The sequence below is a fragment of the Pocillopora verrucosa genome, chromosome 2 (genome assembly GCF_036669915.1).
Source record: "Pocillopora verrucosa isolate sample1 chromosome 2, ASM3666991v2, whole genome shotgun sequence".
NCBI classification, from domain to species: Eukaryota; Metazoa; Cnidaria; class Anthozoa; order Scleractinia; family Pocilloporidae; genus Pocillopora; species Pocillopora verrucosa.
In genome coordinates this window covers 2,426,290-2,445,050 of record NC_089313.1, presented here as the reverse complement: position 1 = coordinate 2,445,050, position 18,761 = coordinate 2,426,290, and the positions used below count along the sequence as shown (strand labels likewise).

At 37.3% G+C, this 18,761-nt stretch overlaps 2 protein-coding genes across 2 annotated transcripts; both read right to left on the bottom strand.

Annotated features, from left to right (window-relative positions):
• Positions 1 to 372: 372 nt before the first annotated feature.
• Positions 373 to 7,184, bottom strand: LOC131787407 (uncharacterized). Its single transcript, XM_059104520.2, has 6 exons — positions 7,089 to 7,184; positions 3,129 to 3,232; positions 2,628 to 2,666; positions 2,350 to 2,421; positions 1,252 to 1,391; positions 373 to 560 (listed from the first exon to the last, which is right to left on the bottom strand). Exons 2-6 carry the CDS (start codon positions 3,158 to 3,160, stop codon positions 448 to 450), a joined length of 396 nt encoding a protein of 131 aa, XP_058960503.2. The 5' UTR covers positions 3,161 to 3,232; positions 7,089 to 7,184; the 3' UTR covers positions 373 to 447.
• A 6,313-nt stretch (positions 7,185 to 13,497) lies between these two features.
• Positions 13,498 to 17,560, bottom strand: LOC131787412 (uncharacterized). Its single transcript, XM_066162732.1, has 5 exons — positions 17,478 to 17,560; positions 16,856 to 17,020; positions 15,780 to 15,830; positions 14,845 to 14,972; positions 13,498 to 14,019 (listed from the first exon to the last, which is right to left on the bottom strand). Exons 2-5 carry the CDS (start codon positions 16,957 to 16,959, stop codon positions 13,904 to 13,906), a joined length of 399 nt encoding a protein of 132 aa, XP_066018829.1. The 5' UTR covers positions 16,960 to 17,020; positions 17,478 to 17,560; the 3' UTR covers positions 13,498 to 13,903.
• Positions 17,561 to 18,761: the final 1,201 nt, after the last annotated feature.

Genomic DNA, 18,761 nt, shown 5'->3' with positions numbered 1-18,761 from the left:
TACCAAAATCACCCCCCTCCCCCACAACGATTAATAATGACCAGTCTCTTGAGTGAATCTGCTTATACCGCTGCTCTGCATTAGTTATCAGTGGGCTCGTATTCACAGAGCATGAAAAAGAGGCAAGTAAAGGGCCATTTTAAAAAATATTTAGTCTGTCTTTCACTTAATAAGTTGATTAATTTGTTGGTCAGTCTGTAATTCAGCGCGACGTTGTCTTATCACAGTTTTACGATGAAGTTGATTAGGCGAGTGTAGGCATCTCTATATTTGAAAATTTTATTTACATTTGCACACACCATAAACGTTTTTTTTTGTCGCAATAAATAATAGCACATCTGAGAAGTCGAAAATGATTTTTTATATATACGCTTTTTCAACAAATGTCCATCCATTTCTCTCGTACGCTCTTGATTTGAGCAAAACGTTGAATACGCCAACAACAAGTCATTCTATGGCGGCAGCGACGCAGTAAGCTATACCCATTAGAATGAAGAAGGGTAACAGAAACACGCCCAATATAAGGTACCCTGGCGTTAGAAGTAACACCCAGAGGCAGGCTGTAAGAGAAATTAAAAAAAAAGTTAATCAATCCTTGTCTCAAATCGTAATTATTGTATGAGCAGGTGTTAATTCGTGTAAGACATCGTACATGCAACTTAATTTAATACCAAGGCTGGTCTAAAAGCAATCAAAACATTAAGCTAATTTTGGTGAGTTTTGTCTACTGTTATTTATAAGTTATTAAAGCTAGAAGTTTAGCCAGTTACTAAGAATTCGCTTTGTATGTAATACATGTAATAACCAACTGAATGAACTAAGCTCAGCTAGGTTTCAAACAGCGAGAAATGATCAGGAAACTAAGGAGATTGGGTACGAGTATATATATGCTTCTGGCTTGGAGCGCTTTGGTTGAGGACTTGTAAACTCACGCTCGTAACAGATAAATTTATGAGCATTCTAAGTTACTTCACTTTTTCCCTTGAATTTTTTTTCTTTTTTTGCATAGAAACTTGCGCCTACTGGTAAATTAATATGATGAAAAACTAGAGCCAACCGCTACTTAGATGTCGACGCCCATTTTTCCGCGCTTAACCAACATACATTTTCTCAGATTTTTAATCGGTTCATTTTATTACCTCCCTTTGATTAGCTCCTTTCTTGGTTTAAAATTTTCCTTCAATTTGGGACTGAAAGTGTAAGGTCTTTCTTTTGTATTTATTTGATGTCAGTGGAAAAAAAAAGCCATACCTTTACCACGAATGCTATACCACGCATGTCCCTTTTCACAAAATAAGCAACCATAGCAGTAATCGCAGCGGTATTCCGGGTTCGCTTTCTCGACGAATTCCTCTCTGGATGGCTGGGTTGTCAGAAGCGGTAAGGCGTCGCTGCAATGATTATAAAAGACAGGTTATCATCGCTAAGATAAATAATTTTTTCACAAGAGGTAGATAGAGGGGATTTATGGAAGAAAAGCATCTTGATGTGGAGACACTAAGACACAGGAAACTTTAGGGTTTCGTAGTGTTGTTAAACGAATTGTTGTATAGTGTTTTTGGCAATAAAGAATGAAAGAGTATGAGTACATGTGGAAGTTACTTCGTTAGGAGAAGTCCAATGCGATTTGGTCAAAACAAAACCAGGAAACCCGACTCTTTGCCCGAAATACGTGGGTTCTTTAACGACCCCTGTTAACCAGTACAGGAAGATGCTGGAGACAGGGCCTATAAATTGTCGTCGTTATCCGAGAAGACTAGAATGTGTAACTATCTGCAGATGTCATAGCAAAAGCGGCAAATTCTCTTCAGTTATCTTATCGCCCTGAGGGCCGCTTAGTTACACGAGGTCTAACCCAACCGCGGTTTTCCGTAATCAGAGGGCCTCAGGGCTTCTCCATAAGAGCGTTGATTTCACTGAATAAAGGTCCTTCCACTATAAGCTTCCGGCCCTCTTGAAACTGTTCACAAAGATAAATGTTCAGGTCAAAAGGTTCGGCTACATTGAAGATGGCTTAGAACGTGGTTTTGTTAAACAAGGACTAAAGTTTGTTTGAAAAATCGGCCCTAAGTGTTGGTCCAGTCTAAGGCTTGAACCTTCGACCTTCCGCACGGCAGTCCAGCGCTCTGCAACTAGCTAACCAAGCGTGGTTTTTCACTGCACTAGCTGGAAGAACCCACGCGAAGCATGACGCAATGCTTTTTCATTGCCTTTTGCATCTTGTTTACTCACTTGCCTGTCGAATTGTGTCTGACCTTATCTAAACATTTGCTGGAACAGCTTCTCGACATTATCACAAACACAAGCTGTGATCAAATGGAATTTCCGTAGCTACAAAAGATCTCTCACCTGTCCTTCGTTACTTCTTGGACGGTTTGAAAGTCACTAGGTTCAACTTGTACTGCCACGCTTGTACACGTGCTACGTGAAATAGCAAACAACAACAATAACAATAAAAACGAGCATCAGTGTATCATGGACTCATCAGAAAAGAAATTGAAATTGAACAGGTAAAGCACAAAAAAAATGAGTGAATTACTTTTAGAACCGCTAAAACGTTATACATTTAAAAGGAAAGTTTGTTCAGCATGACCTGACATAGATTCATAGCATTGAAAAGTTGTTACCGGATTGCGAAATCTCGTATATCCACTTGAGTGCCGCACCTAAGAACGGTACAATAAAGCAAATGAGTGACAGGTTTTTTTCCCTGTAGCATGGAGTTCAGCACAACAAACCCCACAAACTCTGAGACTACGAGCAGAGTCTCTTTCTCAGTTTATTCCATTGCGCAACTCAAATTTAATTCGGCGGGAGAAAGATAAACATGTAAAACAATAATAATTCCAAGCCCCTTGAGTTACAGGAGCCATTCTCGCGCTTTACCGCTTCCATCATTGAGAAACTAGAATTACTGGTTCCCTAAAAAAACTAAATAAATAACTATGGAGCAACATTTTACGATCTTTTCAGCGTTAAATAAAAAAAATATGGTGCTCTGTTAAACAGCTCCCTCTTCTGATCGTCCTCCTTTTTTTCCTAGTTCGTTCGCTTTTTTTCTTCTTTTTTTTATTTACTTTTCTTCCTTCTTTCACGCTTTTCTCGATTATATTTCAGTATCTACTTACTCTACAACCGTCTCCTTTTTTTCTGTCTCCATTTTTCCCGCTTCATGTGAGTTGAAAGACAACTGGATATTCTAAATATGGTGTGGCAATTGTCCAAGTAAAAGCTACAAAGAGAGCGGATCAAACAGAAAGTCAGAAATCAACATATCGTGGCTCAAGTTAGTTGAAGGAATTAGCGGAAAAGTTGTTTTCCTTGTAACTAACAATTATTCGCTGAAGGCTAAGTGAATATTGTTCAATAATTCCCGAGACGAGGTCGAGGAAATTGTTAAAAAAGATCTTCCCTGAGCCTGAGGCGAGTAATTGTTTTAGCGTAATTGCCCAGGTGCTTTCGAATTCTGTTGTATATTCCGGCTTTAAATAAAGAAAGCGCCTTACACATATTTTGTTACAATTGTGGTAATTACTCGATCAGGAGGTGTGTAGTTGGTGGAAGATTTGGGGGGGGGTTACATGCTTTTATGGGGAACGGAGGGTAGATCAGAAAACGGCAACTTGGGGGAATCAGGCAAATTTCATCGTGACAAAACCAAAATCCTGCGGGTCCCCTCTCCCCTTCCGCACGGGAGTCCGAAGGGGGAAGGGGACCCAACAACATCCGTGTAACAACATCTGTACAACATCTATGTAAAACTGTTCGTTCTCTGCGATTCAGTTTATGATGGAGAAACCAAAAAAAAGTATGTTAATTTTTCAAGTCTTTCATCTTTCGTTGAATATATTTGGTAGGAAATGTTATTTCGTTTTGTCACCTGAAACTGGTGTCATTGCGACATTGAGACTTAAGACGTAAAATCGTATGAAAGTAGACAAGTTATGAGGTCTGTGACAGTTGACAACAACAAAATTTGATAAATAACTATTTAAAAAATATGTTAAATATACTTTGAAGCACATGGTATTTACTAAAGTCTGTTGGTCTCTATGTACCCTGCATAAATATTCCCGCCAACTTACATACTAACGCGGAAGAATTTCTTTAGCAAGGAATGTTTTTAACGGGGTTACAGCAAGATCTAGACAAAATAAGTGCTTGAAATTCTCGTACCATGCAATTGGATTCGGAAGCTTTTAGTTGGTTATAATTACCATTTATAATACCTGGCTTTTGGCTTCACTGGTCTCAATTTCCTCCACGGTCAGTGACGGAGAGTTCGAACGGCTAGTATCTCAAACGTTAACAATTTCTATTCCTCTCAGAAACCTTTTTCTTCCCGTCGATCCTAAGATCGCGAGTTTAAATAGAGATATTTCATAAAAGCTATCATCACTGTTTGGAAATTTTGCCAAAAATTAAAGTTTTAACATAAAACAGAATTTATCAAATTTTCAAATTTGTAAACACGCACGGTTGGATTGATTAAATAGGAACTCAGAAGAAGGAATTGTGTCTCTTGGGAGCGATCCTTAATTCTGGAAATTGCTGAAAATCCCTTAGTGCAAATACTCATGGTTACTGCTAGAGTCGTGAAAAAAATTCCTCATCGAAAGTGCGAAAAAAACTCCTAGTTAGCAATCAGTAATAATTAAAAAGAAAAATAACAAAAATGTTAAATGTCTTAAGTTAGATAAGCAAGGATACTTACCTTTTGAAAAGTATTCTACATTTCGAATTCAGTTCAACAAAAAATTTCGAAGCTTAAGAGCCGTTTCCCTGTTGTCGTCTATGTGAATAAATATTTCTTTTAATGGATTACGTCATGGTCTTGGCACCTTTTCAATACACACTCAAAATTGTTTCCAACCAAAAAAATAAAAGAAGATGCGATTTTTTTAAAATTTTCCTCAACATAAACTCTCTATAGTCGCAAGGGCCTTTGTACCCAAACATTTCTTTGTAACGATCACTGAGTTATTCGTCGGAATAAGGAGGAAAGTGAGTCGTGGGTGAATTTATTCTCGTGTCATTTGAACCTCAGGCAAAAGGTTGTTTTAGTGTAATTAGGAATTGAAAAATTTTCCTTGGTGCTAACAAGTAGCAAAATTTGTTAATAAGCATGGGAAACTTAAACATGGTCTTAAGACTATCTCTTAAGCAAAACTTTTAAAATTTACAGGATGAGTTTTATAATGCATTTGAGATAAACTGATTCTGGTTTTGAATCTGAGACAGTTTAAATTGCGATACAGTGTGGCTAGTATCAGAAACATTTCAAAGCAATGAATAGAAATGTTACGAATCAGATTGATCACAGGTTAGTGTAAATATAAAGTAAAGCAAGACTATGCTCATCTCAAGAAAGCCGAGTCAGCGTCATATCGTTTGAACAGAACTAAAAATAAAAACATGAAATACAAACTCCGATATCATGAAAAAAAAATTAATTGTTCTTTGACTAAACTTAAATAATTTCTTCTTCAGCGTTCACAAGTATTCATTCTTTTGGATGAATCAAGCTTAAATTAAAACATTCTTCAAAATGTTTCATTTAAAAATTTGTAAAGAAACAATATACGATGAAATTAAGCGAATTTTACGTGTGTTGATTATTTTTTTCCGTGATGGCGATCAGAATATGATGCTGTTGATGTTTACTGAAAAAGAAAAACTCAGAATCGAAGGAATCAAAATCGGCCGCTGGAATGCTTATTTCATAAAAAACTGCAAATGATAATTCAAATAATTTCAACAACAACGTCATTGCCTCTAGGTCCATTTATATTATGGTTTAAAAAGAATTCAATACCAAAATTCATAATAACCAAACAAAGAAAGATAATCTACATTTTGTATGAGATGGAGAACCATGTCGTAAGTTTAAGAAGTAAATTGTAATACAAAGGATTATTTACGTAACCTAGATGTCCGTGTGATAAATTATATAAATAAAATTTTAGAGGAAAATGAAAAACATCGAACTTTCCTGGATATTTGTTGTCTACCTGATTTTATCTGAGAAGTGCGCTGGGATGGAAATCAAAATCTTCGTGTAAGATTTACATGAAACTCGGCTCCAACGAAAACTGATATTTTCGATTGAAGTCAGCCATAGATTATGTTATCTTTCAATTTGAAAATCGCGAAGACTTCAATCCAGAAACGGAAAAACATTAGTCAGTATCTATCCAATGCAGAGGCTCTTAATATGACCTTTTCTCTTTAATCTACCTTATCTCGATTTGATTGTGTTTCTGTCTGATTTAAAACCGATGTTAATTCATGTCAATCTCTCAGGCCTTTGTATCCTTAAAAGTTGTCTTGAGTCTCTGATTAAAATTGAAGGTCCAAAATAAGGTTTTAACAAAGAAAATGGTTTAATATTTAAGGTAGATTGGCATCCTATCGATATATTACAGGTAAGTTTTTCAAATTTCCACAATCCACAATTTCAGTACATAACTCTCGTTCAAAATCTTACCTACCGAAAGAAAGCTTACTTGAGATAATAGTGCATTGATCTTACGCCAATGCTGCCAAATTCAAATAGAAACTGGTAAACGTGGATATTTTTATGTCAAGGTTGATAATTGGAATAGACATCTTTATTCCAGCAACATAATTTGTTTTTTTTTTAATATTTGAATTACAAATTTACTCCTTATCTCATAACGGTAGCTGCTATATGGACTAAACAGCGGTTTCAAAGGATTTTTTTCCCTAGAAACATATGAGCTGTGCTTTCTTCGAAGAATCTCGGGCATTACGGCAAATTATGCTTTCATGCTGCGTGCTGTGTTATACAGAAAGTTTTCATTAATATTTAACACAAACAGAAGATTTCTTGAAGCAAACTGTGTGGAGTCGAATCAACAGAAATATTACAGATATCCCTGAACGTCAAGCTACTTAAAAATTTGCTTAGCTGGTCTTCCCTTGCTACAGAGTTGCAGCTTGAACCATCCTTGTTGATAAGCAAAAACGTGCACGAGAAAACATTAATGTATAGAATTCTGTTTTAAGCAGAGCCTTTTAGAAATTTCTAAATGTACCCAATAAAGCATTCTCAAACAATTACTTACCTTTTCAATAAGAATTAAATTGAACCGAGCAACCCTTAAGTTCACGTCAGTATATAAAAGTAACATGAAATCATTTTAACTTCAAAGAATCTTGTATCACGGCAAATCTGATTAAGCCATTCCATATTCAAAATCGACCAATGGGACATTCCCAACCTCCGATGAAAAGCATAATTAATCGTTTAATCTTTCAGACCATCTTAGTATTCAGATTTTCTCAAGATTAAGCTATAACTCTTAAACCGCATACAATTGGTCTAATTCTTCGTCAGAAATTTGCATATTTCATCTCTTTGATCCTGGTAATTTCAAATCTTTTTCCGTTTTATATTATAAATGGGCATTAAATGGTTATTGCAGTATGGTATTTTATTCAATCGAAAATATTACTTTAGAATTGCACGAAAATTTCTCTCAAATTAGCCCGGCTTGTATTCGAAAATCGTTTTTAGTTGTTTTGGTGATGATGAAACAGATGAGACACCTGAAGGCGCACGAAATGCTAATGTTTTTGTTCTAAAAACGCGCTCTGAGATTCAGAAAAGTTACCCTCTCACAAATTGTAATACTAAAACGTGATTTATTCATGAAGTACCATTTCTATCCAAGATAGAACTTCACATTGCTTGCAGCAGAGCTACACTTCCAAAAAATATCAAAAATAAATTAAAGTAGTTTCTGTGTGTATGTGTCTGTGGGTGCCCATCATTAGTGTCTGTCCCTAATTTGATGTGTTTTTATCTTTACTAAGAATGCTCTATTTTTCTGCCCCACTATTGTTATTTTGGACAGCTCGTACTCCTCTTTGAAATCCTAGCCGGTTAAATAATTTCTTCAGAGGAAATTTTTTTGTCTCGTATTTAATCTAATTTACTTATCTTAGGAGAAGAGGCGTTTGTGTTGGCTGGAAATTCATGACATTCTTGGATATAGCGGTGGAAATAATCTCCATTAAAGAAGGAAACACAACAACTTGATTTTTGTAACGGACGGATGAATTCAAACAATTATTTACAGTCTTCTTGTTTTCAGGTTAAAAGTTACCAATTCATATTTCCGAGAATTGACTATCCCTAATTACCTCCAATATTCCCTGGACAGTGGTTTCATGGCAACCCGCCATGACGTCACGAGGACTACGAAATACACTCGAGATGACTACCCTCACTGCCTCAGAATTCCTTGGCTTTTGGTTCCATAACAACTCGCCATGACGTCAGGAGATGTGCATTTTTCAAAATACAAGCGTTTTTATTTGCCGGGGTTTGATCAATTATGAATGTGCATTGGAACTAGTTTTGTTTCATTGAAAATAAAATACACTTTCAGTGATTATTATATTGTGCCCGTAAACGTTTCGTCAATGTGCCAACCCTCTTTCTTTGTCTCGTTACTTTAATTTTGCAGAGAACGTCTTATAAAAGGCTGTACGTGAACAACTTGCCCCTGAGGGACCTGGTGCTGGCTTAGCTAATCCCAGATCAAGGTAGTTGAAAATTGGCCATTGTTTGGGTGTTTCTCGAACCGATTGAGGTTCGAAAATTTTTTATACACACACAAAACGAAAAAAAAAAAAACAAGACCATTACTTTTCGTCTTTGTTGTTGCTTTGCAATGCAAGGCGTCGGATCTCTTGTTGTGATAATTATATTGTAACTTGAATCAGTGTGATAAATAACAAAAAGATAAATGCTTTAGAATTGCGCAAAGATTATAAAGGCGTGTAGTCATTGAAGAATTTTGATTGAGGAATTTTTCACGGTAACAGGTATAACAATTGAACCCGATGGCAAATTATTATCAATTGCATAATTCGTTAAGAAGGTATTGAGTTGCCGATATGCAAAAAGTTATGAATAAGTAAAAAGGTAACTAACATTACCAAACCACCATTGCGCTAAATAAGAGATTTGTGTGGAAAAAAACTGTGATGGATAGAGATATCGGCACCAAAAGGCAGAATGTGTAAGTTTTTAGACAAAACATGTATAATTTCATTACAGGAAGAGTAAAATAAATAGCTTTTAGAGCAAATTGCTCGAAAACCAAGACGGTATCTTTTGGTATTTGTAATATAATGTCAACTCGACGTTCAAAGACATTTTGAAGACTGTATGGAGATGTTATCATTTTCCGTTTTTCCATCTAATTACATAAGACCTTGCGGGATGGATTAGTGTTTCGAGAAATTTGTCGGGGGATTTCACTTTATACAAAGTTTCTTGTTTCTGGCTAAAACTCATGACAGCTGTAATACTTGTTTGTGATCTTGTTAGATTCATCCATTTTTTTCCTTCAGGATTTATCGCGGTAATTAATTCCATGAGAAGGGTCATGTATGATTGGGTTTTCATACACTTCATGGTCGACATGGCTGTGCCAGTTTTGTTTATTTCGGGGGAATTTTCTTTAATGAGGACACGTTTGATGCATAAATGAGTGTCAGTAACGGTTAAACCTGACATATCTCTTTATACTTGGTCAATGACGTTCACGAAAGCCTACTCAGACGCTGATTGGTTGATGCAGATTGAGGCTCTTTTTCACCCAGATCACATGTCGTAGTATTTTGTTGCAACACCTAATGGAAAATAGTGTCAGTGTAAGCTGAGAATGAAGGACATTGGAGAAGAAATGACAGTGATTCGAGCACAGCGCTTCAGGATTGACAGAAGCGAAGTTGAAGGTGAAGGGTCAGGAGAGGAAAAAGCGTTCAGTTTGCTCTGAGCTATTAATTCTTTATGGTTATTTCTGCAAAGAAGAAGATGCAGTGTTTACTTGGGTACTTAGCTCTTTGTCCTTGAAGTATTCGACTTACATTCCTATTCAGTGGTGATATAAACCGAAGTTAGACGGTTCGAAGATGACAGAGAAGTTATTTTCCATTGGCATTTAGTTTCATGTTTTGTGATTTCCATAATCTAATATTGATAAATGCAACCGAATATTTCCCCCAAAATGTGTTTTTGTGGGTGGCGTGATAATACGACACCAACCTCAGGCTTACATTAAGCTAACTCAGAAGCCCTTAAGCGCTAACTTCAAAGCCAAACTCGTAAACTGGATATTATCTAGATTATGTGACGACTTGGTTATGAGAACTGACAAATATGGAGAATAGCGTATGTTTGGTTTCCTAAATAGAGTACTCTAGGCCTTTAATCGACGTTTTAGTGATTGAACCGTCGTCAAAACCAACGTGCACAAGTCCCTCACCATGACGACCCTTACCTTTGCCAAGGGACCGGTCTTAATCACCCAAGGAAAGGTGTGGGGGAAAATTGGCGGATTTTGGTTGAGTCACGATGAAATTTACCCGATCCCCCTTCCTTCCTTCCCCCCCCCCCCCTCCCCCCATCAGACTATGTGATAGTCCAATAATCTTCCCTCATCAGCGGTTAATTGGCAATTTTCTATAGTTCCCTTCCTCTTTATATTCTGTTGGCGAATGATTCCCTCTCTGTTTCCCTGAAAACTATATGATTTCCCCCCGAATCCTCCCCCCCCCGGGCGATGGTAAAAACTGGTCCTTAATTCAAAAGAGTCGTGCTTTTAAGAGTGCTTTCTCTTACTATCGAATGTGTACAGTCTTAAAGATTTTAAAGGCGAGGTTTAAATGTTGTGTTGCAAATTGTAACTTCAGCGTTTTCCCAAACCCAAGCGCACCACCTGCCAGCTGTCCAGAAGTAGCATTACCTGACAGCCAAGATAATCTTGAGGTAACATCTGAAGTATCAGAAGGCTGTGTGGACATTTGTTGTGGGTGTGACAGTCGGTATAAGTGGTACGATGACGAAGGAAAAGGTATTTTGTCTCGACGTGGACCATGTTGCGAATAGATAAATAAATGAATAAAAATATCCAGTTAATGATGATGATAATGATGGTTAAAGGACCGTGTGGAGTCCAACTCAGTCTGAAATCATACGAGTGATCAACCAAATCGAATAAACCTGAATTTGGAGGCCGATTTGTTAATTACGAGCATGATTACTGGCCAATTGGACGACACGAAGTCATTTTACCAATTGATAACAACTATTACAATTTCCAAAAAATATATATTCATTTATATAAGGGCGTGTAATTCCAATCTTCAAACATTTAATTATAACAGTCATTGAGAAAAACATTCTGAAAACTCGAGAAAACAGCTTTCTATATTGTAACATCCCTGGCCTGGCTTGGGATGGTGGGCCGTTGCTATGGCTACTGTGGTCAGTTCTTTGATTGGTGAATTTATTTAAGTATACTCAATGTGATTGGCTGACATAACTGTCCCATTAAAGGTTTCCGATCACATCCAACTGTCCGATGACACTGTTCGATTACAACTCTACAGAATTGCTAGTGAAAAATAAGTCAGTTCATCCACCAATCATATTTAAGAAAACTGTAATGCATAGTCATAATAACCTTGAGATTATACTGTTGCAACTGGATCGTAAGTTTAAAAATTCCTTTTTTTCAGGTTTGTGCTGCCTTTTCCTGTTCCATTTTCCATTTTTGGTGATATTCTTGTCCATACTTGCTGCAATCACGTATTTTCTGTATTGGTATATCATCGATTGATATACCAGTAGCAGCTGTTGTGTACTACGAACACTGACTGGTGTCAGTGACTCTGATGCAACCCCCGAATCATTCCCAAAGCATGAATTTTATGATCTTTTCAGTCAGCTGTATTATTCAATCAATCCCCCATCTTCCAGAAAACAGGCTAACAGCTATAATGCCAAAATGACAACTCCAAAAATCACATAACCTACTAGAAGCAACATGACAAAGCATGTACCTGAAAAACGATGAAACTAATCACATATAGAGACTTTTTAACTGATCAACTGATTATGTTTTCTATTCAGCTTGAAACCTTTAACAATAGATCCTACGTGCCAACCTAACAGGAATTGTTGGAAGTGTCGGCCACAATCTTTAATTGCAGGGGAAATCCAAATACTTGAAGTTCTTTTTTTTTCCAGTGTGACTTAGCAAAGGCAAAGTGGGTTCAGAGTAGCTAGTTCCATTTTGGGTAAATGCGGCTTGCCGAACGTGAAATCGTATCTGTTCGATTTTCTTACAACAATAGGACGTCTAACACAAACCAACAACAACAGGAATCTTTGCTTGTTGACTGCTTTTTATTAGGAAAAACTAAGAGAAACGCTTTTTTATTGGGACTTCGCCGCGTTTAATTCGATGTGCACAGACCTCTCTTCCCAAAATTTCATTCCCTAGGTTTTAGTTTTTTTTTCTTATCCGTAAATTAGCTGTTCAAATCGAAGAACTGCAGGGCGCTGATTCAATACCGTTCGACAGCCAAGATAAGTAATCAAACAAATGAATAAATAAAGAAATACGATGGGGGATTGATAAGTACACGTAAATAAATAACTTCAATTTGACCAAGGTATGATTTGACTAGACAACTCCGATTGCTTGATTGTAAGCTAAAGTGAGCCCTGACAAGTGAGGCTCTGAAAGCATCTGAATGCCTAGCTTTCCCCCGTAAGTCGTACCAGCTGTACCTGGTTTCATGCTTGAAACAAAAGTCAGCGCAGCTGTCATTTGATGGTGGTCGAGAATCTACTACAACCACCCCTGGAGGAGATAGTAGGGGAGATGTCCTGGCCAAAATAGAAAAATGTTTTTCTTTTCCGCACAAAATATCGAAGTATCAGGAAAAAAGTACTGAGATATTTTTGCTGAATCATTACGGTGTAAAGACCAACATAATTGATTTGAATAAAGCAAAGTTTCTTCTACAAGAAGAAATAAGTATAACACTCATTCCAGTTTTATGAAAATTTCTTCTCACGTAATGATATACAGGCAAGGCGAAAGAGAAGTGGAAGATGGGGTGAACTTTCGGTTATAAGCAAGCTTACCAAGAGGTCGAGAGCAGAAATCATCGAAATGAGTCAGAACTCAGAATTATTTCCGCTTCATTATGGCCTGGTTATGAAGTCATCTACACTGACTCCCACTGAACCACTGAATTCGCTTACAGACTTAAACAACTCTCCTTTCATTTACAAAGGTTGAAGAGTAGATTAGATTTCATCCCCGTAAACAGATCTACATTTGTACCTGCGCTGGAAAACTCATGAGAGTAAAGCTTTGGAAAAATTTTCAGTATGATAAGTTTAACTAATCTTTGCTCTGTAGCAACAACTTCTGTCTTGTTTTCCAATGGAACTTCATCGATAATGACATGCTGTACCTTAGTTTTGCCACTACGGCCTGCAGGTTTCTATTCATTTCTAAGTCGAATCGTTAAGGTGTGACTACACTCCACTGACAAACAACTTGAACTTTGTGTATTTCGGGGAAAGAAGGACCTTGGTTGGTTCCAGCCAATCAGTAACGACGATGGGGGCATCACTATGACGTCATGAAGTGAGCGTAATTTTACTTTAAGAAACTTTATTCAAATAATTCTTCAAGCTTACCGGAAAACATTGTCTCATATACTAAACTATGTAATAACATTGCTGTTCTAACAACCATGTATAATGCTGTACGAGTTAAGTTCATTTCTTAGCTTTGTACTGAATATGAAAACAGCTTTGTTGGAGGTTGAGTAAGAAACTGAGGTAATTTTTTGATGAAGCATGGAACAGTTTAGCACTTGATCACCACCTTAATCTGACTGACCCGAAGTAAATCTGCTCAAGAGTGCCAAATTCGAAGAAATGAAAACCCAAACTATTTAAGTTATTTTTTAAAGCATTTAGTGAAAACGCTATAGATAATTAAATATTGATTCAATTTAAATTCATCTCCGTAGATAAACCAATGATGTAATCCATTTCTCAGTTATCTCTAGCTGAGCAGATGCACTCGCAAAGACAATACAGCGATAAACATGCCAAAGCGATAACGCCAAAGATCAAATAACCCACAAGCAGCAACAGGACAATGAAGACACCTGAAAAATGATGAAGCAAATTAGAGTTTTGAAACCTAATCAATTAAAATATTTTCTAAGCCTAAAATTCGTGTCCCCAACGTACGGCTTCGTAGCTCAGTTGGTAGAAGCGCCCAGCTAGTATCTGAGAGGCCTGGGTTCGAATCCCGTTGATGCCTGAATTTTTTCAGGCTCTCTTCGGCAAGTGCTTATATTACACCTAAGGCTGCAGAAATCCAAACACTAGAGGTTCTATATTTTGCGAGTGTTGGTTTGCAAAGGTGAGATGAGTTAAGAGTTGCTAATTTCAGTAACATTTTGAATGCCAAACACGATAATGGATCTTTCTATTTTTCGTTCAACGGTATGAGACGTTTCGGCAGTAACAAACGAGAACAATAACATTTTCTAAATAATAGTTTTAATGAGGAAAAACTCAACACATTAATCTTCGGATGTTGCTATCCTATATGTTATAACTTAATTGTTAAATTTATTTTTCTTATCCGAAGCCGTTCTTAGCTGTTCAAACCGAAGAACGCCAGAACGCTGCATCAATGCAATTCAGCTCCGAGGGTAAATAACTAAGGACATGAACGAATGATTTAATGAACGAATAAATACATAAATGAATTTGAAAATGTATAAATCGATAGATAAATACGTTGGCAGATTGATAGGTATTAGTAAATGAATAAGGTCGATTTTGATCAAGGAATGATTTGACCAGACCGTTCTGAATGCCTAATAGGTTTTGCTCGCCTCTTCTTTCTTGGTAAAAGCTCCACATTTATAAGCTACAATGGGCCCTGGCAAGTGAGGCCCTGAAAGCATTTGAGTATCTACCTTTTCCTTGCAAGTCGTACCAGTTGTAGCCGCTCTCACACTTGAAACAAAAGTCACAACAGCCGTCATTTGATGGTGGTGGAGAATCTATCACAACAACCTGTGGGGGAGGTAGTGCGGGAAGTCTCCTAGAAGAAGCCAGAATAGAGAACGTTTTTCCTTTCTAGTAGTATAGATGTCATTTAAACTCCTGTCAAACTCCCTGTGACACAGGATTGGTTGGTTTAAGATCCTCTCATAGGATTAAGATTGCTAAAAGAGGGAAAAGGAATTGCCTCGATTCTTAATGAAGAACTACTTCCCCAAGGGGAGGTAGTGCGGGAGATGTTCTGAAAAAGGCCAGAATAAAATATCATGCATCAAAATGGATGTGGCATGAACTCTTGTCAAACTCCCCGTGACACTTTGCAGATCCTCTCTTCTGCCCAAACTCTAATCATATGTCGTATACAACCCCGCTTAAAATTCTTCCAAAATGCCATGTAACTATAATGAAGCAGAATTTTACCTGGCCAGAACATATTTACAAGGTGTGTATCATAATTATATTCCTTTGACAATGCAATACTTAATTGGTTTTTAAAATAGTCATCTAGTTATTTTTGTACGTCAAGAGCAATAAATAGAAAATAAATGTTTCGAAATCATTAGAAGAGCATGCTGTTGATGTCTGTGATAATTATTATTCCTTATATTATTATTATTACCGTTATTGATCAATGATTATTGTTATCAACTGAGATCGCATCGCGTCCTGTCTTAATTGCTAAAGTTCTCCATTTACAATATTTTTTGATGTTCTTCATTTTCCACTCTTGCTGTTTGTTGAAGGATTTTGTCGTAGTCTCCTTGAAGCTTAACGTGACATCAGGGGCTCAATTTTCGATGAAGATATTCTCTTATGTTAAAGGCTAACATTTACTGTAGACTTTTACCTTCCGGGCAAATTGACTTCACTTGCCTCTATCACTTCCCTGGCCAAGATGCTGAAAGAAATTTAAGTGTTAGCAAAATGAAAGTAATATCTAAATTGAAGAAGTCTTTACCTGCACATTTTAGATAAAGTGAATCTAAGAGAGAGACGAAACACAGTTGCAATAGGACAGATATAATTGGTCATCGTACGAAACCCTTGGAGTCTACCGAGGAAACTCAGGAGTTCCAAGAATGTTCCAGCAAGGGCTTGATTTCTTATTTACGTTTTATCTTTCTACCTTGGAACCAAATCGGAATTTATAGTGGCGAATTCTCTAGAATCCCCACAAAGTACTGAAACAGAGGGGAAAAAATTTTCCGTCCCTAACAAAAGCTTTCTAAAAGGTGAAAGTGATGTTTTTCTACGATTACAATAAACAGTTGTTAAAGGCGAGCTACAGATGTTCATATGGCTTGCAGATCAATCGCTCCGACGAAGGGCTAACGCTCGAAACGTCAGCTTAGAAACTCTTTACGGTGGACCATCTACATTATCAACTCATAAAACCAAATTATCTTGTTGTGCTTAGGATAGTTTTAACAGCAAAATATCAAAGCTTCCCAAACAAGGTCGCAATGTTTGGCTAAATCATTGGAGCGTAAAGATGAAAACAAAAAATTTAAGAAAGCAAAGTAATATGTAAAACACTCGCTTTGTACAAACGAATTCTACTAACTTAAAGACATTTAAGCAGACTTTCATGACAGGTAGAAAGGATTTGGTAAATTCTCGGCTACAGTTGAAGTAAGCTTACTAAGAGGTTGAATGAACAACAAGTGAAATTAGTCAGAACTCAGCATTACTTCCGCCTTGGTCATCCGCTGATGGAGTCAATTGAATGGCTCATATCAAACCACTGATTTAATTAAAGGTAAAAACCTACGGTAGAATCATCGTTTTAAAGGCTAACAAAATCTATTTTACAGGCGTTGAACAGGAACTAGATCTCATCGCGGTAAACTGATCCATATTCTTAACCAAACTCATTAAATAAAACCTTTGAGAACATTTTCAGTGTTATCAGCACAAACTAACCCTTGTTCTGTTGCAACAACTGCTGTCGTCTTTTTCAATCGAACTCCATCGATAATGACGTGCTCTTCCTTAACAGCCACTACGGCCTGCGGGTTGTTATCCATTTCCAAGTCGAATCGTCAAGGTGTGACTACACTCCACTGATAAACAACTTAAACTTCCCTTCTGGGAAAGAAGAACCCTGTTTAGTTCTAACCAATCAGTGGCGACAATGGTGGCGTCACTGTGGCGTCACGAGCTTTAAATCTACGGTCTTGAGCTCAAAATTGTCATTTCTGAGAAATGACATGTCGGTGATGACTGACATTAGAGCAACTAGTGTAAATGATTCTCTTAATTGCTTAAAGTTAGACTTGCAACCTCACAGTCACACACCGATTAATTTGTCCAAAGTTGTTTATTTTAGACACATTTTCTGTCAATTTTACAAGTGCGGATGGTATGTCGCGACCTGAAAAATTTTGGCCAAAGCGGACAAATCTTCAAACGCACTGCCGACGAAATTTTTCCCGGGTTAAAATTTGGCAAAGTCGACAAAGGGCCTGTTTACATGGAGGTGGGTGAGGTAACCCGCCTAACTGTGGTCGCAAAATAAAATGCGTTTACATACAATCTTACAAACCTGGGGTGCTGGGTTGAGGTTTCTTGAGGTTGTTGTTGCGCTTGCCCCAAGCTCACGTCTCGAGAAAGACGAAAGCTTAATTCTCGGAAACGTATGTATTTATTCATGAAAGCGTCACGCGTTGTGTTACGCGGTGTTAGGTTACGCGAGGAACCGTTGACGTGATATGTTATGAGGAATAGTTTGAAATATGGTCAATTTACTGCGTTAAATATTCCGAAATGTGAACATTTTACACACCTTGTGTGTCCGTTGCGGTTTCTGGTGATTTCTGCTATAAGACGGCTGGGAAATGTACAAAGTTTTAAAACATACGTGTTTCGCTTTTGAGCTTTTTGCTATGAAAGCGACCCCGGCTAGGCGGGTTACCCCACCTTGGGACGTTTAAATATTTGTCGTGTAACCTGCGACAAGCATGTAATTGAACTGAAATCAGTTTACTAGAGAAGCAAAAATTATCTTTGTTGCAAAACTCGGGGATTCTAAAATTTTAAAACGACTTAGGATAATCCTGAAAATTGCAGGTGGAACCCTTTGGCAACTATTCTGGTCGGTCTTATGAACAGATCAGGCGCTGACGGATTTTGGCGGCTTTGAAATTTTTGTGCAGATGTAACAGACGAAACGAAAATTCTTCATGACGAAATTTGTTCTTTGATTTGGTCGGGACAATTTTAGTCTTGTTCGCTAGTGCGGAAAGGTCCTTAGTGGTCATATGACAATAAACTTATTAACTGAATTCCAAGGTTTAGTTTTAGGAGAAAGAGAAGAGTAAGAGATGGTGAACTCTCGGTTTTGAGCAAGCTTACCAAGAGGTCGAGAGCAGAAATTATTGAAATGAGTCAGAACTCAGAAGCATTTCCGCTTAATTATGATCTGGTTATGAAGTCAACTCCCACTGAACCACTGAATTTACTTACAGACTTAAACGACTCTCCTTTAATTTACAAAGGTTGAACAGTAGATTAGATTTCATCCTCGTAAACAGATCTACATTTGTACCTGCGCTGGAAAACTCATTGGAGTAAAGCTATGGAAAAATTGTCAGTATTATAAGTTTAATTAACCCAGGGATTGAACAAGAAACCGGATCTCATCGCCGTAAACTGATCCATCTGCATGACTGAACTCGTTAAACCAAAGTTTTGAGAACATTTTTAGTGTTATCAGCTTAACGAAGACTTGCTCTGTAGTAACAACTTCTGTATGTTTTCCAATGGAACTTCATAGATGAACTCTACCTCATTAGCCTCTACGGCTTGCAGGTTGCTGTTCATTTTCAAG